Below are 27854 nucleotides of genomic sequence, written 5' to 3'. Positions count from 1 at the left end.
AATGGGGATGATAAAGTCATCAAGTTCATAGTATTTGTGGCTATTATATGAGATGGTGCATGTCAAATACCTATCACATAGCCTTCAAACAAAGATAACTACTATGGTAAAAATGATAATTATTATTAGTAATAATTATTATCATTAGTATTACTATCATTAAATTGGCTATTGAGTCACTATTACATGTAGGGTTTATATACTTATTGTTTTGTTCTCTTGAATTTACAGGGAGATCACATATTTAAAGCTTGTTGAGTCGTTCTGTCTTGGCTGTAAAATTTATAAAATAAAACATGAGGATTAACATCTTGGAGATTCCAGTGCCAAGAGGGGGAAAAGACAAATGAGATAAACAGGCACATTAGTGCACCCTCCTGCCTAACTGAAATCATATGTTCACGTTTCATGGTTTCATACACGTAACCCAGTAGTCATAGGCAGTCATTACAGAGCTTTTTGTTGACTTGCGTTGACAGTGCGTCATTCTGGAGGGCTTGGCTCAAAGGCAGGAAGGGAGAATCAGGCTTTGCGAGTCATGTAGTATGGCTTTCCCAAAACTCCTCAAAATGTTTTGTCCTGTGGGACCCATAATTAAGCTTCTGTAATTGGACTGAAGCCAGAAGAGTACACTCATTCACTGGGATGCTTGCTTTCAGCACGGACCAGATCATTCCACATTCTGTGGGAGATCTGGCCTTGACACAGCAGGGAAACCAAATATCAGTGTTCCTGGATGTGAGCACAGCAGTTTCCTATCCAAGAAATACAGCTTGTTCCTGCCTCAGAAGTTTAGATCTGGCCAGGAGTCAGAACTTGATCCAACATTCCCATCATGCTGTTTATTCATTCTCAGGGAAAGTCATAGTTAGTCTAAGAATTGAAGATAACGTAAAATATTTTGACATCATAAAGGTCTTTGGAGATTGAAGTCACAAAATAGGCAAAAGTTGATGACAGCATCTTAGAAGTTTCCAGGAAATAAAACTGGCTAACTCATTATTTTTTTTATGTGGTACTGGGTGGGTTTTGGATATTTGATTTTTGGTTTTGTATACTATAGCCCTATCCTAAACACTTGTTATTCAATTGAACTTAATCAAGTTAATTAACCTCTTTTAAGCTTAGTTGTCCCATATATAAAATAGGCTAAATAATTATTCTTTCCTCTTGATGAGATCATAAGCATTGAGTGCAGGTAAAGAGGTAGCACTCAGTAAAATATACCTACCATTGAGGTAGAGAGCTGTTGTAGATATTACTTTGGATAATTCAGTGTGGTTCTGTCTAAAGACTTACCTTGCCCTGTGCCAAAATAGAGTTCAACTAAGAAATATTTCTTATGGGAAAAGAAAATTTGCCATTGGCTCTTCAGACAAAATAACTGTAGCCTTCCTGTTCCTTTTCACAGTGTTCTAAGCCATGTGGTGGAGGCTTACAAACAAGACTGGTGGTGTGTCAGCGTCCCAGTGGTGAACAATTTCCAGATCTGAGCTGTGAAATTCTTGATAAGCCTCCAGATCGTGAGCTGTGTAACACACATGTGTGTCCTCAAGATGCTGCATGGAGCACTGGCCCTTGGAGTTCGGTACGGCACTATTAATGTTTGTTAGCCAAACTAACTAATATACCCAGTTCCAAGGTACTCTGGGGCATTCCTCTGCAACAGATGCTCACAAGGGCATTCCTGAAACTGTGTGATAAACAGTTTATTATTTTCATTTTCTTCATATTGATATACAACAGAATTGATTATTTATGATATTGCCAATGTGACTTTACAGAATACATGTACCTCATACAGGAGTGGTGCCAATGGCCAAGCAAAAGCTTCCTTTCATAGAGGGACTAGACTATATATATTTGAATTTTTTTAAAGAAATCAAATAACTTAATGTAATTGTTAAACTCCAAAGTGATTTAAGCAGACAGCTCAATAGCAGGCATACTTTCCTTTTCAAAGCTGTGGTTGTCTTTGACTTTGGGAAGATTCCTACTTATTGAGGCCAAGGCAATGTTTTTTTATTGACTGTAATATGCCACTGTGTGACTCAGGCACAATTTCTCAACACAACCACCACAAAGGTTGTATTCATAAAATAGACTTAAATCATTTGAAATATACAAAGGACCAACAGTGCACTCAGTGACCTGATGCTTTTCACTGTGTCTGAAGTGTTTTCCATGAAGACATGAAGCCCAGATGAGACTATTTCTTGCTTTGGTCCTAGGCTTCCTCTGCTGTCTGCTTAGCTGACATTGTGAGACAGGTTTCCACTCTAAACACTATGCAAACGTCCAGGACAGCTCTGGGCAAACAGAAGGATCAGCAATATCCAAACAATACTTTGACTAAGTTGTGCCATAACCTGTGGAGCTGTTAGGGCTGTTTCATACTAAACATTCCTTTAAATACAGTAATTGCACTGAAGGTGAAATTATGTTCTATTAAGTCATATCCAAAAAAATTTTTATATGATGCTAGGAAAAGTCTTAACTATTCCTGGAACCAGCTAAAGAGCAGATTAACTGACGTGGCATGCCTAATACCAGTTGATGCTTCTCATAATCAAGGGTTTCAGTGTCTGAAGGTAGAACACTAGCTATATAACCTCTGTCCTTTGTATTAAGTAGAAATCTAGAGGAATTTAGAGAATCATCTCAACTGGTACTGTTTAGCTGGGCTGTAGGATTTTATTCAAGAGCTTAAGAAATGCCAGGATCAGATGAATGTTTACCTGAAGCATTTGTCAGTAGGATTGACACCATACCCCACCCCAAAGTGAACACTTTGAAAAAGATTGGAAATAACCTTAGATTGTCAGGAACATCCTCTGACATTCTTAACTTCTCTAATTCACCTATTACATGTTACTCTTCATGAAATTCTCCCCCTTGAGCCCCTTATATTTTCACCCTATTTCCTCAGCCAAGAACACCACCACAGCAGAATTATGTTTTAAAAAGTCTACTGGCTCTCTTAAAAGTTGTCTCTCTTTAATTTGACCAAAAAATGTCATCTAACCTTCAGGGGGAGGGGTGTGTGCATATACAATATAATGCAATATAGTAATGTAATATATATTGTATACTGTACATGATATACATGTATATATCATATACAATATAATATATATACTAGTTTCCACAGCATTCTGTTCTTTGAACACTTTCTAAATACAGCTCAAAATTTTTTACACAGGATCACCATCCTACCTCACACATATTTTAAGAGCTTAAATTTTAAAACATAACTGCTATTTAATTTAACTGAAGACTTTAAGGGTTTTATTTTTACTATAGTTGTTCTTCTTGGACCTGAACAGAGTTTTCTGAAACACAGAGAGCAAAAGAGATTTTAATCCTCTGTTATATGCAGAAAGAAATACATGGATTTCTAAAATATTTTTACTGCCCCTATGATGTTAATCACTTTATAAAGTGATCATTATTCAAATATATGTTTAAATGCCTCTGCAGCCTAGCAGCAAAGCCACTCATTCAAGACTTTTGTGATTTTTTAAAAAATTCAATCAAAACTACTTTATTTGAATAGATACATTTATATTACATAAATGTATGTGTGTGAGGGCAATCTTTCAGATTCTTACTGTAGGATTTTCATTTTACTTTTATGTTGACTTTTGTGGATGCATTGGTACAATTTCATAGTAACTCTAAACTTAAGCATACCTCAATGAATTGTGTCAACATCCATAAGCCACTTCTGTGGTGCTTCATCAGCTGACAGTGAAATTAACAACAAAAAGTATATTTGAGGTACTAACATGTTGCTTGCAACAGAAAGCAGACTAAATTTATCAGAGACCAAGGCTAACGATTAGTCCTTCAGCAGCTTGCTTTCTGTCCCCAAGGACTCCCATGCTGGAGATAACATGGAGAAACAACTGCCACTGTGAGGAGGCTTTTTCCCAAGTCAAAGTGGAGACAGCTTAGTTCAACAACTGTTACTAAGGAGCAATATTTAGGAAAGAAATTCCAAAACGATGTTAATTCTAGTCTCTAAACTGAAGCTCCTGTGAACATAGGGTTCAAGTACCTGTTTTTAGGCCCTTGGTTCTACCTCAAGTCACTGTAAATTGTGAGAAACATCCTCCAAAAATTCAGCCTTTTCTGTCTTCTTTATAATGTGTCCTTGCACTATTAGTTGACACTGTTTTATTTGTAAAATCAGGTTGTTCCACTGATAAGCTCCTGCAGCCAGCCTCAGGAGCTGACTGCAGCGAATGCACACATACCCTGTCTCGAGGGATACATTGGAAAGAGAACTCGGTACTATCAAATGCAGCCCAAAGCGGGTTAGAAATCCACACTTCTAGAGTAAACTGACTCGTCAAGATAATTAAAGTACAAAAAGTGGCTAGGTGAGAGATGTTACCATCCAAGCTGGTCCCATGGTATGCCTCTTTTGCCTTGCTCCATGTATCTGCTAGCTAAACATCTTTCAGACTAGTCCTTCATAGGAGAAATTGCTCATTTTGTTTTCCATGACAAACCTAAAAGTGTTCTCTGAGCCTTGCTTTAGGTGCTTTGGAATAATGCTTGTTGACCCAAACAATGAGAATTTATGGCTTCACAAAGGAATGGTGCTTTTGTTTCTGCCTGGCTGATTTATGAATTTTCTCTACCTCATTTTCATATTAAAGAATGCAGCTCTTGTAGGTAGAAAGAGGAAATGTTTGACATCAGCGATTTTATCACCTCACTACATTTCTCTCTAGTAAAAAATAAAGAATATAAATAGCGCTACCATATTTTCTGAATACAGCTTTAAGCAGCCAAGCCTAGTATTATCTGAATAGTTTGAGCAGTACAGATTTCTATGTGTTTATATAATAAAGTATAATTTATTTTTCTATGTTATTTAATTTTATATGCAATGTTTAAAAATCGGTGTTTATCAGCAGACTGTAAAGTCAAATAGGCTATGTGAATTAGAAATTCATTTGTATATTTCTTTTGGTTTTTAAAAGGTACACTTTAATTTTATCTGCCTCCAACCTGTGCCATCCCTCTCCAAATCTGAGTAGCCAAATGGCAAACTTTATATAACTGGATAGTTTAAAATGTATAATCTAAAGGGGAATACTCAAAAATATTTCTGAATTGGAAATGATGCTTAGTAATATAAACAAAAATATATGAAGCTTAACACTTGTTGGGTTTTTTCTTTTCTGATACTATTGTCCTGATTTATTGAACCTGAGCTATGAAGCATTAATGCTCCATTTATTGAATTTGTAGATAATAATAAAACATAGCCAGAAGACAAAATGAGTGATTAGAAGAAATGATTCTACACATGTAAGAGGACTAGGTATAGGAAAGAGCTCACCTAAAAAGTGCATAAATTTCATCATGCCTTGTTCTTTGTGTTCAGGTAACAGTAAAATACTTCAATATTTGTCAGTTCTATTATTTGTTTGCCTGCAGTACATTTCAGAAGACATTTCTTATTAAAGAAAAAGAAAGAAAATACTGGAACAATAAGGTTGTAACTTTTAAGAGAGCCACACTTTTCAAAATATTATAAATCCGAAAGGTGAGCCCAGTCTCCTATTGATTGCACATCCCCCTGCGAAGCCTCCAGTTTTCATTATCACTTATTATGGTAATTGAGGGTGAAAGGACTAAAGTAAGGGAGTTTTTATATGAGTTTGACATTTTATAAGGTGCTGAGTACAGTGAAAATAATAACTTTATAAGGTGAAACTAATAACTCTTGAAAGCAGATGATCATAGCTAATATTTACTGACTACTAACTATGTACCAAGCCAAGTGAAGCAGATACACATCACATTCAACCCCCATGTTACTCTGTGATGGAGGTGTTTTCATGAATATATTTGATAATCTACTATATGATAATCTACTATAGTGACAAGACTTCAATGTCAGTATACTAGCTGTATTAATCCTGCTTATCTTGATAGAAACAAACAACCTATGTTCATAATGAAACATTTAAACTCCTGTTCATATTCAGTAAAGGACTTGCCTAACAGTCATGCCCCATCTAACCTCAACACTACTGAGCTATTGTTGCCCATTTCACTCCAATGATAGAAAATACAAATTTAGCACTGTTATTGGTAAATTCCCATAACCAACAGTTAGGAACACTTCAGATAGCTAGTTATGTTGAGGGAATGGCAAAACACATCTCTCTTTTGTTTTAAAGATATCATGTTAGCCAGATTAGGAGCACAATGTAAAGATTTGACCACAAGGAATATCACATTAAATGCATATACATTTGTTATAAATATGAGATGTTTTTACTAACAAACACACATTTTAAACATACTATTTTAGTGCCTTTTAAAAAAGAAATAAACACATTATTTGGCTTATCAAATTGGAGTATAAAAAATAAGATAGCTTTTTAAATCAAAACATCACAACATATAAAATTATTAAATTTACCTGAATCCAGTGCAGACTAAGACTTTATAAACCACTCTTCTGAAAATGTGTTCAAAACAAACACAGCACTGGCCTGCATCTATTTCACTGGACATAAAACTTAGCTGTCCTTTCCCCACCTAGTATTTATAGTGATTGTATGCCTTCTGACAGCTGATATTTTGTGATAGCTTAACAGATTTCCGCTCTTACAGTTTTAAAAAGTCCAAAGGTGAGGACAGGGGTGGGTCAGGAGATGGAGGGTGATGAGACTCTGAGGAAGAAGGAAGGTCCTGGCGCTGATACACACCAGAGAGCTGCCCTTCTGGAATGGAAAGCAACGGGACTGGAATGCGAGCTGGGAGGTAGAGGGTGAGTCTGAGTCTAACTGGCTGGCAGGCAATCCTGATTAGTAAATGCGGTTGAGGAAGAGCTATTTTATGAGGTGGAAGTAAAAATCTCTGGGTCATTCCTTAAAAAATAAAAGTTATTCATTTTCAGCAAATACTTTTTATGTGCCTGCTGTGAACCAGGCACTGTTCTAGGTGCTAAGGATATAGCAATAAACAAGGCAGCTATTCATTATAGTGGAGAAAATTCAACATTAAAGGAATAAAATTACACATGTAATTAAAAACCCTTTTTTTCCTGGCAGCCTCACTACAACCATACAAATAAAAATATATATTGCTATTAGGATATGTAGAGAAAGATGGGCAAAATTATGTCAATAATAAATAACACAATAATTAATAAATTAATAGTACAAAGATAAATTGCTTCACAAACAACTGTAAACCTACTTTTGCGCATATATATAAATAATATGTATATTATTTATATTATATTATATATATATAATCTTTATGGCTGCTCATGAACTTTTTTTAATAAATACAAATTATTGATCCCATCTTTCCTTTTAAATGTGTAATTACCCAACCATTTTCAGGGATGAATGCTCCCTGGCTGATGGCATGGAACCTTTAAAAAAAACCTCCTAGCAGGGAATATCCTTCTACTCACTTTTACACTAAAACCCAGAAGTGAGTTCAGATCCAATAAGATCTGGAATGTGTGTGTGCCACCCACCACCTTTGCTTCTTGTTGTTTCCTCTAAAGTGGAATCATTTTCATGAATGGTTTTAATGACCACAACTTCCTTTTCCAGAAATTTATACAATAGAGCATGGGCAACCCAGAAAAGAGTATGCAGAAAGTTGCATGGAAGATAGTCAACCTCGGCTGACTCTACAAAGCCATCACTCTTGGCCAGATATGCATCCCCTTTTCTCCTCTCGGTAACTCTCTATCATGATGGAAATGTTTTCTGTCTTTGTTCTCTGATATGGAAGCCACTAGCCACATGGGCTAATACTGAGCATTTGAAATGTGGCTAAGTTCCACAGGGAAGTGTATTTTGAATTGCATTTAATTTTAATTACTCTAAATTCAAACAGCCACCTGTGACTGGTGGCTACCATACTGGCCAAGGCAACCTCAGGCAATAGTGCAACTTTAGCAATTAATAATAAACTAGCAAAGAAGTCAATAAACTTATAAAATTTATAAGTTGGGGAGAAAAACCCTGTATCAGCATATAAGAGGCCCTATGTAGGATGCCCTTCCCTGCAGTGACTGGCATTCTCTTGCCATTCTTCTGTGTTGTGCCTTTGTTCTGAAATACTTCAGTGGGTGTTCCCTGACAGCTGGGCTTTAGAAAAAAACAGGACAATAAAAAAGAGAGGCTATCAGAACCAGCTGTCTTGAGAGTAGTAACTCCAGGGCTGTGATGTAAAAACAGCTGTTAAAACAAATGCTCCTCTTGTGCATCTCAGAGTTCAAGTTCATCGTGGCAGTAAGTTCAGTTAAGGAGAAAGAATGTTTATGTGTTCAGTGGGCCAAAAGGGCAAGGCTTGATTGATGCTTTTTTAGGAGAAGGCAAAATGGAAACCACTAGGTAGCCACCTTGTAGAAGCTTTCAGGAAGGCATCTTTTCACATTTACTGAGCCCAGTAGGTGAAGGTTGAGCTGATTAGCTTTGCAGGGCTCTGTTTCAAAGACACTTCAGGAGAAGCAAAGTTGAGGTAATGTCTCTTCTATCACTGTAATTGTCATCATTTAACTTCCCAAAACTTAGCTGCTGCAATGTTAAGAAACCCTTATGGATTCATTCACATTCATATTCCATACATATGCCCCCCAAAATTAAAGTTTATGCAACAACATTGGCTGCAAATTGACTTATGATGTCATCGATTCCCTTTTCCAGTGGCCAGATAAAATTTGTTATTTTTTTTCCTTTAGGGCAATGTCCTGAATTAAACTAAACCATGCAGGTGGTTTGTTTTTTAAAAGCTCTACAAATTTATTATGCTTATTCTGAGGATGTCTGTGCACTAAAATGGGAAACAATTCAAAAAATTCTTCCTGAGCCACTGTCCTCTGAAATGTCTCAAAAAGAGGATGAATAGGTAGCTTCAGTTATCCACAAAGAGCAGTTTTCTCCTCCTTTAATTTTGCACAATGTACTTCTGTTGGTGAGGAAAATGGCACCAGGTGTTAGACAGTTGGAGTCAGACTGGACCTTGGTTCAGCAACCTCGATACTTGAGTTGTGGCTAAGAAAGAATTCAGAGTGAAGACTCAAGCCATAAGAAAAAGTTTATTAAAAGTCATAGAGGTAGAAGAAGTTGTGGGGTCAGAAAACAAGTTACAAAGGCAAAAGAAGGGCCCTTGGAACTTAGGAGAAGGAAAGGTAAAGGCAGCACACCAGTGAGGGGTAAGAGGGGGGATGGAAAAAGTGCAGGTATGCTCTCGAGAGGGAGAGTGTGCTGGGTCCTCCATCCTAAGGGCTTTTAAGGACAGCAATTTTAGGGGCAGTTCCAGGGGAGGATCTCAATAGAATATTCATCAGCTTTCCAGATGTGTCTTCTAAGGGTCATGGGCTCCACGGATTGATTGGTCAGCACCAAGGCAAGCAGTCATAAGTCAATGCAGCTGGCCCTGATGTCAGCCGTGGCACCTTTGTCTGGTTCTGCTGCTTTTCTGGGCCTGGAGCTGAAGCACAACTGAGGCCTAGATGTTATGCCTAGGGCTTAATGCTTGAGGGAGTGGTCTTGCAAGGGCCCGCATAGGAGTCAGTCACATGAGGCCATTCCTTGGCCCCTTGTTCTGACTCCAAGGGGTCTACCTCATGACTAGTGACATACCAGGGCAGGAAAGGTCAGGGGAGGGTTTGAACTGCATGACCAGTGATTTGAAAGGTCAGGAGAGGGTCCGAACCACAAGACCAGCAATATGAAAAGTCAGGAAGTCAAAACCAGATGACCAGTGATATGCTAGGTGGGGAAAGGTTACCCTGGGGGTGAGATCTGGTTTTCCCTATTTTTCCCATTGCTAGACACCCATGGCTTTCTGCCATGGTTACCTGTGCCTGGCTCAGCTTCCTCTGCTCATGTCTGTCTTAAGTATCCACCACATTTCCCTCCATAATTCTAGGGACTTTGTTTTTTTATTGTAACAACCACATTTTGAAACATTTACTTTTTGCTAGGAAATATGCCAGAGCAGTTTACTCACCTAATCTAATTTAACTTTCTCTATTTGATGAAGTTAGCACCATCAGAAAAGTTAACCAGTTGTTTTTTGGTCACAATGCTAGGAAGTAGCTAAAGCAGAATTTGAACCAGGGATCTTTGACTTTCAAACCCCTGGTATTAACCAATGTATAATCTCCTCAGAATAATGTTTCGCTGGTGAAGTGGTGAAATGCATCCTCTGTGGAGAGAGAATGTCTACAATCTAAGATTTTCTGTTCTCCTGGGTTATAACTACTTGAAACGTTCTGGAATTAATGAGCCATTTACAAATTTTGCTCAGAGCTCTAAGGGGATACATATGAGAGAACTATTTCTTTTAAAATTAAACCAAGCAGTAAAGTGCAACATTTGGGCCTTCTAGATGATTCTGAGGGGAGGGAAAGCATGTAGTACTGAGTAAGCACACATTCGTGGTATTTCTGACTTTTTAATATACAAAAAGAAACACAATAACTTGAGGTAATAAATCTAAGTGTTTTTTTAATTTGGTAGATATAGAGAAAATCGGGATGATAAGTTAGGCTTTGTTAAAGCCCGTTAGGAAATTTGCAGATGTTTGTGATAAGGCTTGTTGTAGAGCATGCATGCTATTGTGCTACAAGTAAACTCTGAAAATGATAAAATTAAAATTTATTAAAAAGTTATCTCACACTAATAACTCTCTTGTTGGGGTAAAACAAATGAAGTGCTTTGAGATATCTCCCAAACTATTTCTGGAGCTGAAGCTAAGCTACAAGAGTGGAACTCTACTTTTGTCAGGCCTTATAATGTCATTCCCACTGGTAGGACAGCCAGCCATTCTGAATTCTGGCCTTGCTTTCTCTTCCTGTCTTCACTCTCATTCCCCACTGCCGCTGTCTCCCCTGGTCCACGTGGCAGGTGAATGATAAGACTTGGTTATGGTTGGGAGCTGTGTAAGATGAAGGGAAGGAAAATATAATGGAGAAAAAAGAGTGGGTTTGGTTACTTTTTCTTAGACAGAGGAAGAAATATAGAAACAGACAATAGAAGTGAAAAATGTGTTTCCCAAAGCATTTATTTAATTCACCCAAACCATAATTTCCTTTGGGCTGAAGAAGCCCACTGTTTAAACCTGCTGCTTTTCTCAACGTGGGTATACCCATAAACAACATAGGAATGAATGAATGAGCCTAGCTACTCAGAAGCTGAACTCCTTATTACGTTAGCCTAGAAATGTGGAAATAAGGGTTAATTTGCAGGAAGGAATGATTTTAAAAAATGCATAGCATTGGACAATGGTTTTGTGTCAGTGATTTCCTAACTTGTGCAGCTGTATGGTATTTATGTAGGGGATGCCCTTGTTTTGGGGAAACTGGTGTTTTGGAGGTGATGGGACATTATGTCTAAAAATTCCTCTCAAATTGTCCAGGAAAAGGTAAAATAATACTGGCATATGTATGTGTATGTATAGGTAAGAAGGACTGTGTGGTGACATGTTGGAAGTTGGGGGATCTGGGTAATGGGATTAAGAGTTTTTGGTATGCTCTTGCCATTTCTCTTTAAATTTGAAAATTTTTTAAATTGGTCACTTTAAAATTTTTCTTAGAGAAACATAAATATGTTAAGAGTGTATTTTACTTCACAAGGAAGTGAAGAGTGGGTCTGAACTTAATTCAGGACTTTAAAATTTTTGACACATTTTACAAAACAGTTTTTTATCTCAGATCTGTGCTGTAACATCATAATAAAAATGGGTACTCTCGCCAGAGCTCAACATAAACAGAAACTTTCCCCCTTTTTTATTGGCTTTTTTCCTATGGCTTTCTCATCTTGTCTCCTTGTACCTTTCTCCCTTCACCTCCTCCCACCCAGGCAGCTGAAATGAAAAGCCTCTGGGAATGCTATTTTTCTTTTTTTTCCTTCCCTTTTCCCAGGGAAATAACACACTTTCATAGCAAGTCTTGTCACTATACTTGGACATATACAGACTCACATTTTCTATCTACTGCTCCCAGACAAAGCCCAGATTCCTTTGAAAACAAAAATGTGTGCTGTTTGTTTTCCTTGAACTTAATAAAAGCTCTCCAACCAACTCACCTATTCCTGCATTGCAGTTTGCCTTTTCTTAATGAAATCATTACTTTCTCCTCATTGGTTGTCTCTTAATTGGACATGAACCATCCAGGTCCCCTTAGCAACAACAGGTCATGGAAAATGTTGGGGAGGAAGTGCTGTGCAAAAGATCATGTTTGTTCATGGTAGTTAGCATCTTTGTAGCTATACGTGGGGATTGATTTCACATTGTACAGGTCATTTTCTCTATAGATCAGGGCTTCCCGACCTTTAGAGCATAAGATCTTGACCTTGTTGGATTGATGTTCAGCACGCCATTCACAAAGAGGCTTTGTGTGCCTTGCCCTGTCAATTAAAATCAATTCAGTTTTGAGAGCTTGTTAAAGGACTTTCTCAAAGCCTTGGGATAATTCAGTGATTCTCAACTGGAAGCTATTTTTACCCTCATTCCCACCCCAACTGGACACTGGGCAATGTCTGGAGATATTGTTAGTTGTCACAAGTGAGTTCTGGATGCTGCTGGTCTCTAGTGATTACAAACCAGGGATGTGGAGCATTCTGTGTGCCACTAGTGGGTTCTTGCTTCGTCTTTTCACACTTGCCTCCACTGCTGCCATGAGGAAGACTGTGTACCTGCAGGCCAGCCAGGGTGGCAGTGAGATCAGTGCTAAGTTCTGGGAGGTGATAAGGGATGAGTTTGGCATCCACCCTACTAGCACTTACCACGGGGACAGCAACCTGCAGCTGGAGCAGATCAATGTATATTGCAGTGAAGCCACTGGTGGCAAGTTTATGACCATGCCCCCATGCTCATGAACTTGGTTCAGGGCACACTGGACTCTGTGCACTTGGGGTCCTTTAATCTTAAGGCTGGACAACTTTGTCTTTGGTCAGAGTGGTGCCAGGAGCAACTGGGCCAAGGGGCACTACAGGAAAGATATGGAGCTTGTCTATATGGTGCTGGAGTCGTGAGGAAGGAAGCCAAGAGCTGTGACTGCCTGCAGGGCTTCCACCAAACCCACTCCTTGGGTGGAGGGCAGGGCTGGGTCTGCGATGGGCACCCTCCTCATCAACAAGGTCAGGGAGGAGCACCCAGACAAGATCATGAACACCTTCAGTGTGGTGCTCTTGCCCAAGGTGTCAGATACCATGATGCAGCCCTACAACGCCACCATACAGTGCCACCCTCTCAGTCCACCAGCTGGTGGAGAATACAGACGAGACCTACTGCATCGACAACAAGGCCCTGTATGACATTTGCTTCAGAATCCTAAAGCTGATCACACCCATAGATGCTGATCACATCTATGATGACCTGAACCACTTGGTGTCAGCCACCATGAGTGGGGTTACCACCTGTCTACACTTTCCTGGCCAGCTCAATGCTGGCTGTCAGCGTGATGCCTTTCCCTCACCTGCACTTCTTCATGCCCAGCTTTACCACCTGCTCACCAGCCAAGACAGCCAGTAGTACTGGGCCCTGATGGTCCCTGAGATCACCCAGCAGATGTTCGATGCTAAGAACATGATGGCTGACTGCAACCTGCACCCTGCTGTGCTACCTGGCCATGGCAGCTGTTTTCAGGGGCCACATGCCCACAAAGGAGGTGGACAAGCAAATGCTTAGTATCCAGAATAAAAGTAGCAGCCACCTTGTTGTACTAGGATGCCATGGCTGAGGAGGAGGGTGAGTTTGAGGAGGAAGGAGAAGAGGAGGTGTCCTAGAGCTGTCTGGTACCCAGGAAAGTGTGAAAGCTATGAAAACTCCTCATTCACTCACAACCTGTCCTCTGAGAGCTCTGTCTCACTGTGTGTACCTGCTCTCCTGCCTGTCTTGACATCACATGCTATACAGGCACCACCATTAAAGCATTTCAATAGTGCATAAAAAAGAAAAGAAACCAGGGATGTTGCTGAGCATTTTACATACAGAGCATAGCCCTCAACAACAATGAATTATCTCACCCAAAATGCTGAAATAGTGCCAAGATTGAGAAACTCTGTGGAGACATCTAGTCAAAAGTCAAAGTTGAAGGCACAGTCACAAGCCCTGTGGAATGACATTGGTTAGCTGTTAGAAAGCACTTCTCTCTGGAGAGTTAAATTTTTCCATAAAATATTATGTGTGGGATCCCAGAAAGCCATCAAGGTCAGTCAGAGATTCTCAAGGATAAGCTAAAATGTCAGAGTCTCCAACTCATCTCACCAGACTGAATTTGCAAACCAACAAGCAGTGTCACTCATTCTGTTTTTGGAGGAAGGAGGGGAGTTGTAAAGACATGCAAGTGTACCCAGGGTGACCCATAGGCACTCTGCATGGCAACATTGACAGGAGTGACCAACTTTGGAAAGAAAGACATAACATGAGAATGGACATCTCTAAGAAAACCAGGGTTACTCCAACATGTTATACATTTGGATCATTCTGATAACACGGATAGTTCACATGTACACATTTTTTTTTGATTTTATATTTCAAACAGTACCTCCCTCATCCATGATAGAATCAGCACATATTCAGTGGCCCAACTATATCTAGAAACTGGTGTCAAGAGTTGAATATTTAGATGGGGAGGGTTACTTTTTTAAAAGTAGGATTAATCCTAGTTCACCTTTTATCTAAGAAACAGCAGACTGGGTTTCTGATTGAGGACTAAGATAGTGGGTGGTACTGAAAGTATTCCATGGCTTGTAAACAGATATGAAGCAGGGTTTCTTAACCTCAGTACTATTGATATTTGGGACTAAATAATTATCAGTTGTGGGGCTGGTTTGTGCACTGTAGCATGGATGCCAATAGCATATCCTCTTCATTGTGATGACCAAAAATGTCTTCAGGCATTGCCAAATGTCCCCTTGGCAATAATATCACCCCAACTCCCATAATTTTATTTCTTCTTACAGAAGAAATTTCCTGCTCACATTCTCATGTATAGTCTGTAGCATTTCCCAAATATGTTTGATAACAATCCCTATTTTTTAAGTCAGAGGGTCTTTGAGATTGTAAACTTGTTTCCTTCTTCCTCTTGGGGAACGTAAATCATTACATCATCTTTTGTCCTTAGTTATTTCCCCACCTGTTTGTTGTTTTGTTTTGTTTTGAACCCATCAGAGGAATCCATACATAAATGGTCTGCATTTCCCTATGTGTAGCATTAATTTGGCTTTTCTGTACATGAACTTCTGAGGAATAAACTTTCTGAAGTTCTGCCTCTCCACATCTCCCTTTTCCACTTTCCAAATCATCCCATGCCACACAGACACACATATATAGACTCAATAACAGGCACAATTCTAAGATTGGTGGGTCAGGGAACATTTAGGTGATACATCTCCTGGGCCTAGAAGGAAAATCAATCTCAGCTCTTCTCCTTCAAAAACATCACTAACGATGGCCATAAAACCTGGTAGTGACTCCAAAGTATTGAGACTGAGGAAGAAATCTATCAGTAGAGGAAAAGGAAGCAAAATGAACCCAAGACACTGTCATCAACCTCAGAAATTTTATGATAGGACCTAAGCTCTAATTAAATATTGGACCTTTCTGACGATGTTTAAACTTTATTTGATAGAAGACCACAGAAATTTTTATTAAAAGAAGAGATGCACACTGGTGCCCAGTGTATAAGAGGTCTTGGTTCTTCACCAGGCAAGTAGGTGTCACCTTCCAGAATTAACTGGAACCTTAAATTACTAGTGGACTATGTAAAAAACCCTTTAAAATTAGGAATTGATCCCTGGCCTGGTGGTTCAGGTGGTACTGTACACCAAAAATGTTGCAGGTTTGATTCCCAGTCAGGGCACATACCTAGGTTGTGGGTTGAATCCCTGCCTGGGGCACATACAGGAGGCAACCCATCGATGTTTCTCTCTTTGTCTTTCTAAAATCAGTAAAAACCTATCCCCCAGGGAGGAAATAAATAAATGAATGAATGAATGAATAAATAAACAAATAAAATTAGAAATTGAGTTTTGCCTTTTACCTAATTATAAACTTACCAGTGATTTCTAGGTTATAAATTGGACATGTGCAAATCTTTAATAAATAAATAAGTGACAGCTAAATAAGACACAGCTACCACTGAAAAGCTCACTTCTCAAAATAATGAGCTTCTCCATATCACAGTCACCAAATGATAACCAGTCTTACATTTCTTGATGTAGCACACAAAGGTGCCCATCTGAAGCTGACCAGATAGATTTGACTGGATGTGGAGTAACAATAACAAAGGCCCCCGTTTACTGAGCATCTGCTATGAGCCAAGCCCTGGGTTGGTACTTTATACGCATTACTGTTAATCCTCGAGTAATCCTTGCAAAATGGATCTTATTATGCAGGTAGGAAAACTGAGCTGCAAGGAGGCCAAGCAAGTTTCCCAACATCTTTTAATAGTAATTCTTGGATTCCAGATGTGACTGACCCCCAATCCCCATGTTTTCCCACTTCCTTTCTGGTAAGGCTTTCAAAGCTTTTAGAAATACTGATTTTTAATATGTGACACATGAAAGAAACAGTCTCTTGTCCAAGTGGAAACCAGTTTAGTGCTCCTCTGCATTTTAAAAGCCATAGATGCTTAGTCCTTAGGATCTGAATATTTCCCACGGGTTTTTAGCCAGGCCCCTGGTTTTGTTTATTTTAGTTATCAAAAGTGGGAGGTAGCTAAATAGTTACAATTTTGAATAAAACAATTTTAACACTGCACTTTGTTTTGCATGATTTTTAAAGGAACTCAGAAATTGGACTTGCTTACCTAGAGTTCCCAGACCAGAGCTCTGAAAAGGGTTGCTTCTCCCTGGACATTTTGGACATTTACAGCTCCCTAGAATAGCATGACATGCTATTCCGTACATTTGCACAGAGTGGTCTGCGGGGCTAAGTAAACTAGATCTTGCCTTGGCCAGGTAGCTCTGGTGGTTAGAGCATCATCCCAGTATGCCAAGTGGGCGGGATTGATCCAAAGTCAGGGCACATACTAGAATCAACCAATGAATGCATAAGTAAGTAGATGTTTCTCTTCCCCCTCCCCCTGCTTTTCTCTCTCTCTGAAAATCTTTAGAAGTTTTTTTACAAAGAGAAAACTAGATCTTTCTAGACATGGCCTGATCCTAGTATTTAGGTAGCAATTATCCCCTTAAAAGAGAGGCTTATATATAGTGGCTAGTTTGTCGAGAGTGTACAGGTAGTAGCAATGATTCATTTCTATCAAAATCTCAGGACTCATGCTGGTTTTGTAGTCCTGGATATCATAATTTTAAGGCCTTTTTCTAAATGAAAGAAGACTTTAAAAAATCAGGTAGAACATTTTGACACAATGTTTTGGAACAAAAGTGTGAGTTTTCAGTCTTCTGCTTACAGATGTTTCCTGCTGGAATGGAAATAGATAATACCTGGCCTAGATAGAATCCATTCTTGTCTATTACATTTCTTTGTAGTCTCTTTTAAGTCTGTATATCTACATTTTCCCACCTGTCAAAGCTATCATTCTAGGGTGACATCTTTGGGGAAGAGAAATGTTATGTGACACTCAGGGTATGTGGTGGTGTCCGTGGCTCAGAGCCAAAGTTTTCGTGTCAGTCTTGGCTTTGCAGGGCAGTGTAGCATTCCGAGCTCCTGCCTGCTGCTGCTTGTCATCTGTTATCTTATATCACATTCTCAAATAAACTTTCTTTTAGATGTTCCCAGTGCAGTATTTAGTTCAGTAACCATAAATTAAGTATTAAACCATAAGAATGCTTAGCTGGTTTTGGACTGAATAGACACAGGTAATAGGAAAGAGCAATAGTTATTTATTTGTTCTGTATAGTGAGCTGAACATTGTGCAGAATGTTTACTCAATCCTTAAAAATTCTTGTGATGTAAGTGCTTCTAGATTATATTAGATACATTCATTCACTGATTCATGCATTCATTTGTGTATCCCATAAGTATTTGAGTATTTTCTATAAGCCAGCACTGCTCTAGCTGCTGAGGATATAGCAGCAAACAAAACACAAAAATCCTTGAACTCACTGAGCTTGCATTTTGTTGGGATTGGGGAGATAACCTATAAATAACAAACAAGAAAGAAAGGGTAAGCTATATATTGTGAAAGTGATTAGTGGCATAGATAGAACTAAATTAGAGAAGAGGAATAGAAATAGCAAGGAAGAGGAGGGAGAAACTGTAATTTGAAGGACATCGGGCAAGTCTCCACTTGGAAGCTGACATTTGAGCAAAGATTTGGAAAAATCTTTGAGAGAAGAGTATTCCAGGGTCAGACCTGGAGACAGGAGTACACCATGCATATCTTGGTGATATCAAGGAGGTCAGTATGACTATGAGAGAGGGGACGGGGTGGAATATGAAATAGAGATACAGTTGTGGAAGAGGAATGTGGAGGTATGCCACAGGAGATTAGAACATTAGAGGGGGTTTTGCTTATGCTCAATGAAGTAGGAAGCTATTGAGGGAAGAGGGGGATTGAGTAGGAACATGAATTTGTTTTAAAAGAATGATTCTGGCTTCTGAATTTAGAAGTAGCTAGAGGAGGAACAAATATAGGAGCAGAGAGACCATTAGGAAGCCACTGCAGTAACTCAGATGAGAATGTTCACAGTGGAAGTGGTGAAAGTGATGAGAGTCTGATGTATTTTTAAGGCACTGCTGAAGGATCAGCTGAGCACTCAGATATGGGGAACAAGAGAAGGAAGTTGGAATGACTCCAAGTGCTGTGCACTGGACAAGTGGGAGGACGCAGTTTCCATTGATGGAAATGGGGAAGGCTGTAGGAAGAACAGAGTTGCAGAGGAAGACCAGGACTTCTGTTTTGAACATGTTTAGTTTGAGATGCTTATTAACCATCATTTCATACCTCTAACTGAACAAAATTGGAAAGAAATACTTGCTTGGTTAAGCATCTTGCACAAAGTAAAAAAGAGAGTACTGGTCGAACCAGGTCTGATTGATTCCAAAACCAAGTTTATAACTACCACCTTCTTCTGCCTAAACCCTTGTATTTCCATTTGAATAAATCACAGAGTAGTATAGGAATAATTTAAATTCACATAAAACCATCAAACATAATTTTAGCCACTTCTAATGCTAAGTCTTTCATGTTGTGAGCCACTTACACTTTAGCTAGTTTCTATTATTTCTACTCATTCTTTCATAGTGGTACTTTTGAGCCATTTCTTTACCAAGAGATAAGCAGGAGGAGGAGACAAGAAAAGCCACAAAGAACTTGAATAGTGCATATTGACAGTGACTTGGTCTTATCTGAACTCTCAGTACAGCAATGCAAAGTTGGAGGATGAGCATCTAATTTAATAATGCTTAAACGGACCTTTCCCCTCCTGCTGAGATATATTTCTCTGGATACAAACTCAGATATATATGCATATCTGAGTTCTAAGGTGGGATTAATATCTACCCAAAAGCAAATTGATTACATGGACTACTTTCCAAAAAAAGCTGTAAATTTTTCTGTGTTAAGATGCTTCATGTGTTGGCATGTAAAGATGTCTTTTTCACACCAGATTAGTGGAGGAAGGGCTGGGCAGACAGAAAAAGCAAAACTGGAAAATGTAATTAAATGAACTCTGTCCTGGTATCTTTTAAATTACTAAATGAAACATAGATTAGCTCTTTTATAGGAGGAAGTGATTCAAGGGCTGAACATTGGTTAGGTACGTGAAAGTCCAGAGACCACCTACATGGATTGCTTTCCTATAGAAGCATTCCCAAAGGTGACTTAAGCTTCCTAGATGCGTGTGACAGTAGCACAAGTCACAAGTGGGTATTTCTGAGTGCAGTCATCTTCTAGCAGAATGACATCTCCAGGGAGACTTGAACCCTCCTACCTAGGCCTTCAATCACAGTCCACCTTCAGAGTACCAAGAAACTTTGGTCACCATTCTCATTGGCCACAGCTTTTCCATCTATTACTTACTCAGACACTTCTTCGGTTACCTTTGCAACAGCTGAGAATGAGGATCCTGGAACAAATATATCACCCACTACCCTCCCTGTCTTCCAAACTACCTTCAGAGATAATCCTGTGGCACGCACAGAGCATGGGTCTTTGTACCATCTTCACCTATTTCCTGAAAAATGCCAATATTATTATTTTGCTGAAGTCAGTTACAAATAATCATCATGTATGACACTGAAAGGGAAAAGAAGTTGTATAAAAAGAGTCGATGTGCTTGGAAATGGGGAATTGGAGGGCATGGCAGGGGTAACAGGGCCTGGAGATATAAGATGGCTCAAGTTGTGGTGTCACCACTGGATGTAGCCACAATCGAATCCACAAGATGCTGCTGGTGCAGATTTGCTTGGTTTCTGTTTTCTATCTTTGTAAGTAGAAAAACTATAACATTTATATTCTTGCAGAACAAAAATAACCCCAATTTGAGTTTCACAACCTGCATAGATAATTTCATATACTGCTATATTTAATGTTACAATTTATCCCCCTCCCTGTATAAATTTACTTTATTTTGAGGTTGGGAGGGGGCAGCTGTGCCTCATAATTCTTGGGGGTAATGACAGGTGGTGGGCACAAGCACACACCTCTCCCTGTCGCCCCCTATTTGCCTGGCACTGTCGTTGCCCTAAGGAGGCACATGCAGGGACACCTGGTTGTCTATAGTATTGACAGCAGCCTTCAAGTGTGTGCCAAATGCTGGCATGTGGATCTTAGTGCCTTTTCTCTTGTAGTCTTAGACCTTTGTAGCACTGCAAAGGCTGGGGGTGTCAGGGCAATGGGGATGGGACGGTGGCCTAATACCCGCTCCAGCTGGGAGACTATGACTCTGCATCTGCTTTCTACCATGGTGTTCCCTGCCAGCCTTATGCTTTCTCAGCTCCTTTTCATGGTAATAAGTGCCATGGTGGTCCTGGACATCAACAGCCATCAGGCAGGCCTATCAGCACTAGCTTTACACCCTAAAGTAATAGCCCTTGTTCCTGGCAAAGCTTTCTCTCCTTTTGCCTAAGTCATTTTGGTTCCCTGATGCCCCTATTCAGAGCCATTCTTGTGTTGTGAGAGACCATATAAAAAAAATCCCTAAATGTGTCATACCTACCAATAAGATGTTTTTTGACAAAGAACTGTGACCAGAGCAGGGAATGATGATCACTGATGTTGAGTCTGTGTTTCAGGACATTTAAGAAAAACTTAATCAAAACACATGAGAAACAGAAGTAGCTTTTGAGATAGTAAGTGTGATCAGGAAATCATGGAGCAGAAAAGAGACATGGCATTCAGAAGTGGTCTTTCTTTCCCTCACTTGTTCCTGTCTTCTGTGGTTAGAAGACTGTGTGAGTGAAGGACGGTCTGTACGAGTGGAAAGGCACAGCAACAGAGAAGGCATCTCAACATTTATGCCTGCTCTGTGTGCTTCTCTGTGACCTTGGGGAAGGGGAGCTCTCACCCATGCCCTTAGGTGAGATTTTGCCAGATTAAGCCCCTCCTTCACCCAGCAAATTTCTGAGTTAGAATGTTAATCTTAGGTTCCACTAGTTAACACATACTTTTTAAAAAATGCTCACTTTTTTAACAGCATGTTAGGAGTAGTCTAAAAGACTCCACTAAATAGAAGATTTAGTCTGGTAATAGTGAATGTGTTTTGATTTTTATAGTGTTCAGCCAAAACACACAGAGGTTTGTCTCCATGCACTGACTCACTAATTGTGCACAACTTTATTGAATATAGATAATACTGTTGTCTCCATCTTACAGAGAACAAACCTCAGCTGAGAAAGGTTAAGTCACCTGTCCCAAATGGCACCAGCATAAAATAGAAGATGGCACTCCAGCTTAGTTCTGACTCTAAAACCTATGCCTTGAGATGGTACGTCTCAGAGCAAGGTGAAGACAGTGAGCTGTCATTTCCTGTGCTCATGCATGCACACACACCCCTTGGAATTTGTTCTTACCTCAAAACAAGAGGTGGTTGTACTAACTCTTGTTCATGCTGGTGTTTACTGTATGTCAAAGCCAGAGGTACAGAAACTGTGCCTGCCTCTCTAGTCCCTGTCCATCCTGCTAGCTCTCTGTGAGCATCGCTGACTTGGAATAGGAAGAATCAGTCGTCTGGTTAGCTCTGGTTCCTGAGCAACATATGCAGGACTCTGGAACGGACCACAAATCCCTAGTGTGATGGGCAGTAAATAGTGTTGCATGCTAAGGACAGGAGCTCATAGTCCTGAGCCTCCATGTACTCCTCCCTCACTGTGAGCATGCCGTGTCTCCTTTTCTCCAGTGCTGAATTTGTAAAATAAATAGAGGCACTGAATAATATTTGAGATGCTGTATAGCTCAGACATTTGAGAGAATAGTCCTTGGTGATTCAGCAGGCCAGAATTTACAACCTGCAACCTTCCATTCATGACCACACCACGAGTCCTTCACCAGTGATAGAAAATAGTCATTTACCATGTGGTATCGGGCACACCCCAGAGGGAGGACAAACTCTAAAAAACGACCAAGAGAAAATCAGGGTGTGGCTTTGGCAAAGGGAAACGTGGCCCTTTACTGACATGATTATATATTTGCTTTTCATAGTGCCTTTCTTCCAGAGTGCTAATAATGTGGTGGAGAACATATTAAAGTCAAAATACTAATATTGCATAGCTACTCTTTTCTTGGGAGACCAAGGAATCAGAAGTCTTAAAATAGTCTTCAGAAATACTGCTCTGAGATCCTTGCTTTCTGTTGTTACCATGGGTAAGCAGAGGTGAGCAGCCTGTTTTCTTAACTAGACCCTTTCTTCAGTAGAACATGAGGAAGAAAATGGTGGCTCAGGAAGCAGAAGTGCTCGGTTTGAAGCCTAACCCTATCTGTGAGCCTAGGCAAGTGATGTCACCCCTTTAATCCTCAGTTTCCTTATCTGTGAAAAGGAGCCCTAGCAGTGCCTGAGCCACAAAGTTGACCTTCAGCCCCGTTTCCCACTCATGGTGAGTGTTCAATAGAAGGTGTCTAGTATGATTTCTAATAGTTGTGCTCCAATGGAAAGAATGCTCTTGGGGGTGCCTTTCTGCAACTAAATACATTATGCCAGATCAGTTCAGTATTAGCACTGTGGTTCAGATTCTAGATGGTTTTATCTTTGTGACCTTTAGGAAAATGTGGCATTTCACTTATAGTACACTTCTGTGATGGCTACAGGTGTCATGGATTCATTTGTTTCCATGCATATGTGCTGACTGCCTGCAGTGTGGAAGGCAGTAAGTAAACCTGTGTGAGTTGCTGCTAGCTTTTTGCTATATGACAAGGCCATGTGGTTTTCCAGGCCTTGCATTGATTAGTATTTGAAACTTTGATCCCTAAATCTGTATCCTTGTGCTCACTTTTTTTCAGTGTAGCAGTAGGTACAGGCTGGTATGTCTCTACCTTTCCCGACAGTGTGATACTCACACAGCACTCCTTCGTTCAGCCTGTAATTAGCAAAGGCGGCCTGAACTGTGGGTGCAAGAGTTGCATCATTTCTGATAGCATACTTTCCAAATGAGGCTGACTTTATGTTTTGTTAAACAAAGTTAAAATGAGAGTAGAATCAAGAGGAGCTGGTTGTTGTTATGAAAAGACACAACTGAACATTTTAAATGAAATGATTTAGAGGTTATCATCATATTTTAGAGCATCACAGAGAAAGGCCTTGAATAATAAATAGCAAGGTTCCTTGTCTCAAAACTGAACTTTGTCTACCAGTCTTGTAGTGATGGTTAGCTGTCCAATTGTCAAAAATCCTTAGATTAGGAGAGTCTTGATTTAATGGCTCTGGTGTATAACCTTTCTTTTGGCCTCTCAGTGCTTCCTGATTTCTACTTTGCTGTCAGCCAGTCCTGTGCTTGGAAATATGGACTAACTGATCATCATCCTCTGAGACACATTTCATGTATACAGAATCTCATGTATCTAGATCACCTGGAGATGAGAACCACCTAGATATACAAAACTGTGCCCAGGCACAGCAAGGGCCATCCTCCTGGACCATGACCATGTATTAACCCACATTTAGGAGGCACCTGCTGTAACCCAGCCATCCTGGTTTACACTCCACCCACCATATTTCAGCCCCTTCAAGAAGCTTCCTTCTAGCCAGATTCTGTATGCATCCCTGACCTCCACCCTCCCCTTGTTATTCCTCCTATGTAGTCCTTACCAGTTCTGTGGTAGTCCTCTATCTTCATTTGGATGTTCAGGTTCTCAGCAGCCTCAGCAACTTCAGGGGTCTCATTGTCTTTAGGTCTTCAGCCTATCTCTTCCAGGCAGACACACTGGGGTTGTTTGTTTGTTTGTTTGTTTTTGGCTTTTTGAGAACTGAGAGATTATGCCCCTCAATATAAGTGAAAGGCCAGGGACAGCACACCAGATCCACACTGGAGCTACCACTCAGAAGGCGTATGCCTTCTGTAGTGGTTACAAGCAGACTGCCCATGTCTTGAGTTGTGTTTTCCCCAGAGGAACTAAAATGCAAGGATTTCAAACTTGTAGACCTTAGATTGTAACAAGTGGTAAAGCAACACCTGAACAAAGCCCCACATTAAACATCCCCTTCGAAAGACGTCACAGAAACACAAGCTTGAGAGATCAAGCATCTGAGATGCAGACCTTGGTATTTCTAAGTAACAAGCAGAGATTACATTATTTGGGAGGGAGTCTTGCTCCAAGTTGAGGATGAGGAAATCATTCTCTTAAACAACTTGGGTTATTTTCTCAGAGGAAAAATAAAAGTCACATTTCTATTGGCAAACCAGGAAGCTATTTTAGCTGCAAAGTCAAGGAATTAAATTTTTCCAGAGCAAGAATGCTCAGATATGTAGCCAATAAATAACATGTACTAGGTGACACACTAAATGTAACTATTCTCTCAGTGACGAATGGCAATGCAAAAGTCAGTGCCCAGAAAAAGACTAGAAATGATCACATGGAAATTTCCCTCAGAATATAGAGCCAAAACTTGTGTTTATTTGATTATCAAAGTCATAGCTTTTTTATGAAGTCATAATTGGGTCATAACCCAATGAACTGTTGGATATGAAAATTTCCATGAGCAGCTGCTTTTCTTCACTGGTAAGTTAGCACAAAATGAAGAGTTTTCTATTAGATTGGATACCTGGAGAAATTTTTAATTGCTTTTAGATCCTAACAATTGTAGGCAAATAATATGTGCAGTGAGTCCTGCCAAAATATTGAGTTCTTTTTCCAAGTCAGTTACATTGAGGCCCCAAATAAGAAAAATGTAAATAGGAATGGGTGAGACCCAGCTAATCCAGCTCATATAGAGTCTTTAAATCAACATGGTTAGAAATTTCTTCACTCATCTTCATTTCATGGGCAATAAGATGTTGGTTGCACCTCAGATGAATTGTCAGTGATGTCAGTAATTTAACTGTGTTCATTGTGCTGTTACTATTCCTGACAGTTATCTCTATGGTTATTGGGGTGATTAAATGAGATAATGCATTCCAAATCTTAGAGAAGTGCCTGGCATATAAGTAATGTGAGCAAGCTGTGCCTTTTCTAATTCTGCCTCTGAAGATTGCTGACTACTTTTAGACTGTCTCTTCCAATGACCACTGATTTAGATTACTAAATCAGTATTTCTATTGACTCCCTGCTTCCTCTCGATATTAAGGGACAGTTTGTTTGTACTGTTTCTATGTTGAAATGACTATCCCTAAGCATAGACTTGCTTTAAATTTATCTATGTTCATATGATTACTCTAAGACAGCTATATCTGTGTCTTCACACTAATAAACCAAATGCTCCTATCCATGAATCTGTCTCCTTTAAGCCCATCTTATTGTCTACAAATAAATATATCTTTGACTCCCAATGTTGTTTCCCCTATCTCCATAATTGTCATTTATCTATCCAGTTGCCTATACCAGAAATTTGGAAATCATACTTGACTCTGCTTTCCTTCCTCCACCCCACAGCTGATCCATCAGGTACTATCATTTCTAGTTTTAAAAAAAATGTCTTAAATCCACCAACCCCCCACTTTAGTGCTGCACCCTAATCTAACCACTATCACTTCTTGTCTGGATAAATGCAATAGCTTCCTGAGCAGTTTTCTTGTTTTCAGTCACACTTATATTCCAGCCCATCATTCACTCAGCAGTCAAGGTAGAATTTTTTAACAAAAATGAGACCATGTCTTACCCTGACTTAAAAACTCTTCAGTGATTTCCCATTGCATGCAGAATAAAATCCAAATACATTGTTATGATCTGTGAGTTCTGCATGCTCTGGCCCCAGGGAATGTCTCAGGGAGCCTTCTTCTAACCACTTCAGACTGTTTCTTTTATAATACTCAGCTCAATTAATAAGCATTTATTTATGTCATCACTTGATTAATGCTGTTCCCCCTCACTAGTCTATAAGCTTCTATGAAGACAGGAATTATATTATCAGTTTTGTTCATCACTATATTCCCAATGCATTGTGTAATTCCTAGAATTTAGTATGTGCTTAATAAATGTTGAATAAACAGATGAACTCACCCCCAAATTCTAATAGTGCACTTGTGGTATTTTCTTATCAAAGTAACATTTTAAATATTAAACTCAGTTACTAATAACAGGGAATACCTGTGTGCAAGTCATTAGATCACTGGTTTATAGGAAGATTTCTAGGAACTTCATCCTAAGAGCCTTCTAGAATTATATCCCAAATTCCTAAAACACTTTAGAACACTGTAGGTTGAATTATGGATATTTTAGTTTTGGTATAGGTGTTCAAAGTGGGCTCTTTCCTTCCACACTGTCTACTCTATTAAGGTTTCTAGAATGACTGTGCCAAATTATAATACTCAGAAGGTGAGAGCCCAAATCAAAACAGCAATGCAACTATCTCTTAAAATAAAAAGTTATAGTCATGCCTATTAAGATACATATTTTAAATCTATCAACTACTACTAAAATTTTTATAATGGTTTGTGTTTACTGCAAAAACATGTCTGGCAAGTTTATGAATGTTATAACTTTGAGCATGCTTGGTTGGTAATGGTGGTTGAATTGATATTAGGCTACATGTTTTACATAGTGCTATTTATCTATGAGGCATAAAAGGGCACTTCAGTGATTTAAGTTGACAAAGTCACAAAGTTAGTGGAGGGAATAAGAAATATTGAATAGAAGGAAATGGCACTTGAAATATATTTTCATTGCATTTTCACATTTTCCTTCATTCTTAAACTCATTTCCCTCTGGAAAGCAAAAACATTATATTGGGAAATAATGTGTCTTGAAAACCTGAGCCAGCAAGCTTATAAGCCAAGTAGTAATGACTCCTATAATTGCTAATGAGGCAATGAAAGTTGAATATCTCGGGCACTCACTGGGGCAGCCTGTTGCCTGTTCTACAAGAAGCTGTCATATCAAATTTTTGTCTTGACTCCCTGGGCACTTTGATTCTTAAACCTTTTTGAGAAACCTAATCTGAAATCAGAGTCAAATTGCTTAGATGTGGTCAGACAAGGTCACATTTAAAACAGTTCAGTGAACCTGCAGGCAAAGTTGAAAGGTAATGCCTCACTCCCAAAATTGAGAGTTCATCCTCTGAAAAATGGTGAAGAGCTCCCTTACATCATTTAATTAGGAAACTAGACATAGTTGTATTTTGGAAATGCAACTTTATTCAAATCAGTGACTCATGAGGCATTCTGTTGAAGAGATATCTTGGTCAGAGACTGCATGAAATGAGAAATGAAAAGAAGTCCTTATTCATAGTAAGGTGAATTCTTTAAATCAGAATTGCATGGCAATTTCAGATCTGTGGGCTTCATTCCTGGCCTAAATT

The 27854-nt window shown here is 39.3% G+C and overlaps 1 protein-coding gene and 1 pseudogene across 1 annotated transcript in view; both read left to right on the top strand.

The window, feature by feature from the left end:
* ADAMTS9 (ADAM metallopeptidase with thrombospondin type 1 motif 9) overlaps positions 1-27854 on the top strand; it is a 165864-nt gene that overhangs the window by 90806 nt on the left and 47204 nt on the right. The window contains exon 28 of the mRNA XM_045832055.1: positions 1412-1588. Coding sequence (XP_045688011.1) covers positions 1412-1588 — 177 coding nt within the window. The remainder of the gene's footprint in view (positions 1-1411; positions 1589-27854) is intronic.
* On the top strand, positions 12678-13741 carry LOC123814309 (annotated as a pseudogene).

This window comes from Phyllostomus hastatus, unplaced genomic scaffold, assembly GCF_019186645.2.
Source record: "Phyllostomus hastatus isolate PE091 unplaced genomic scaffold, TTU_PhHast_1.1 phas_contig_16, whole genome shotgun sequence".
Lineage (NCBI taxonomy): Eukaryota > Metazoa > Chordata > Mammalia > Chiroptera > Phyllostomidae > Phyllostomus > Phyllostomus hastatus.
This window is presented reverse-complemented; position numbering and strand designations above follow the sequence as displayed.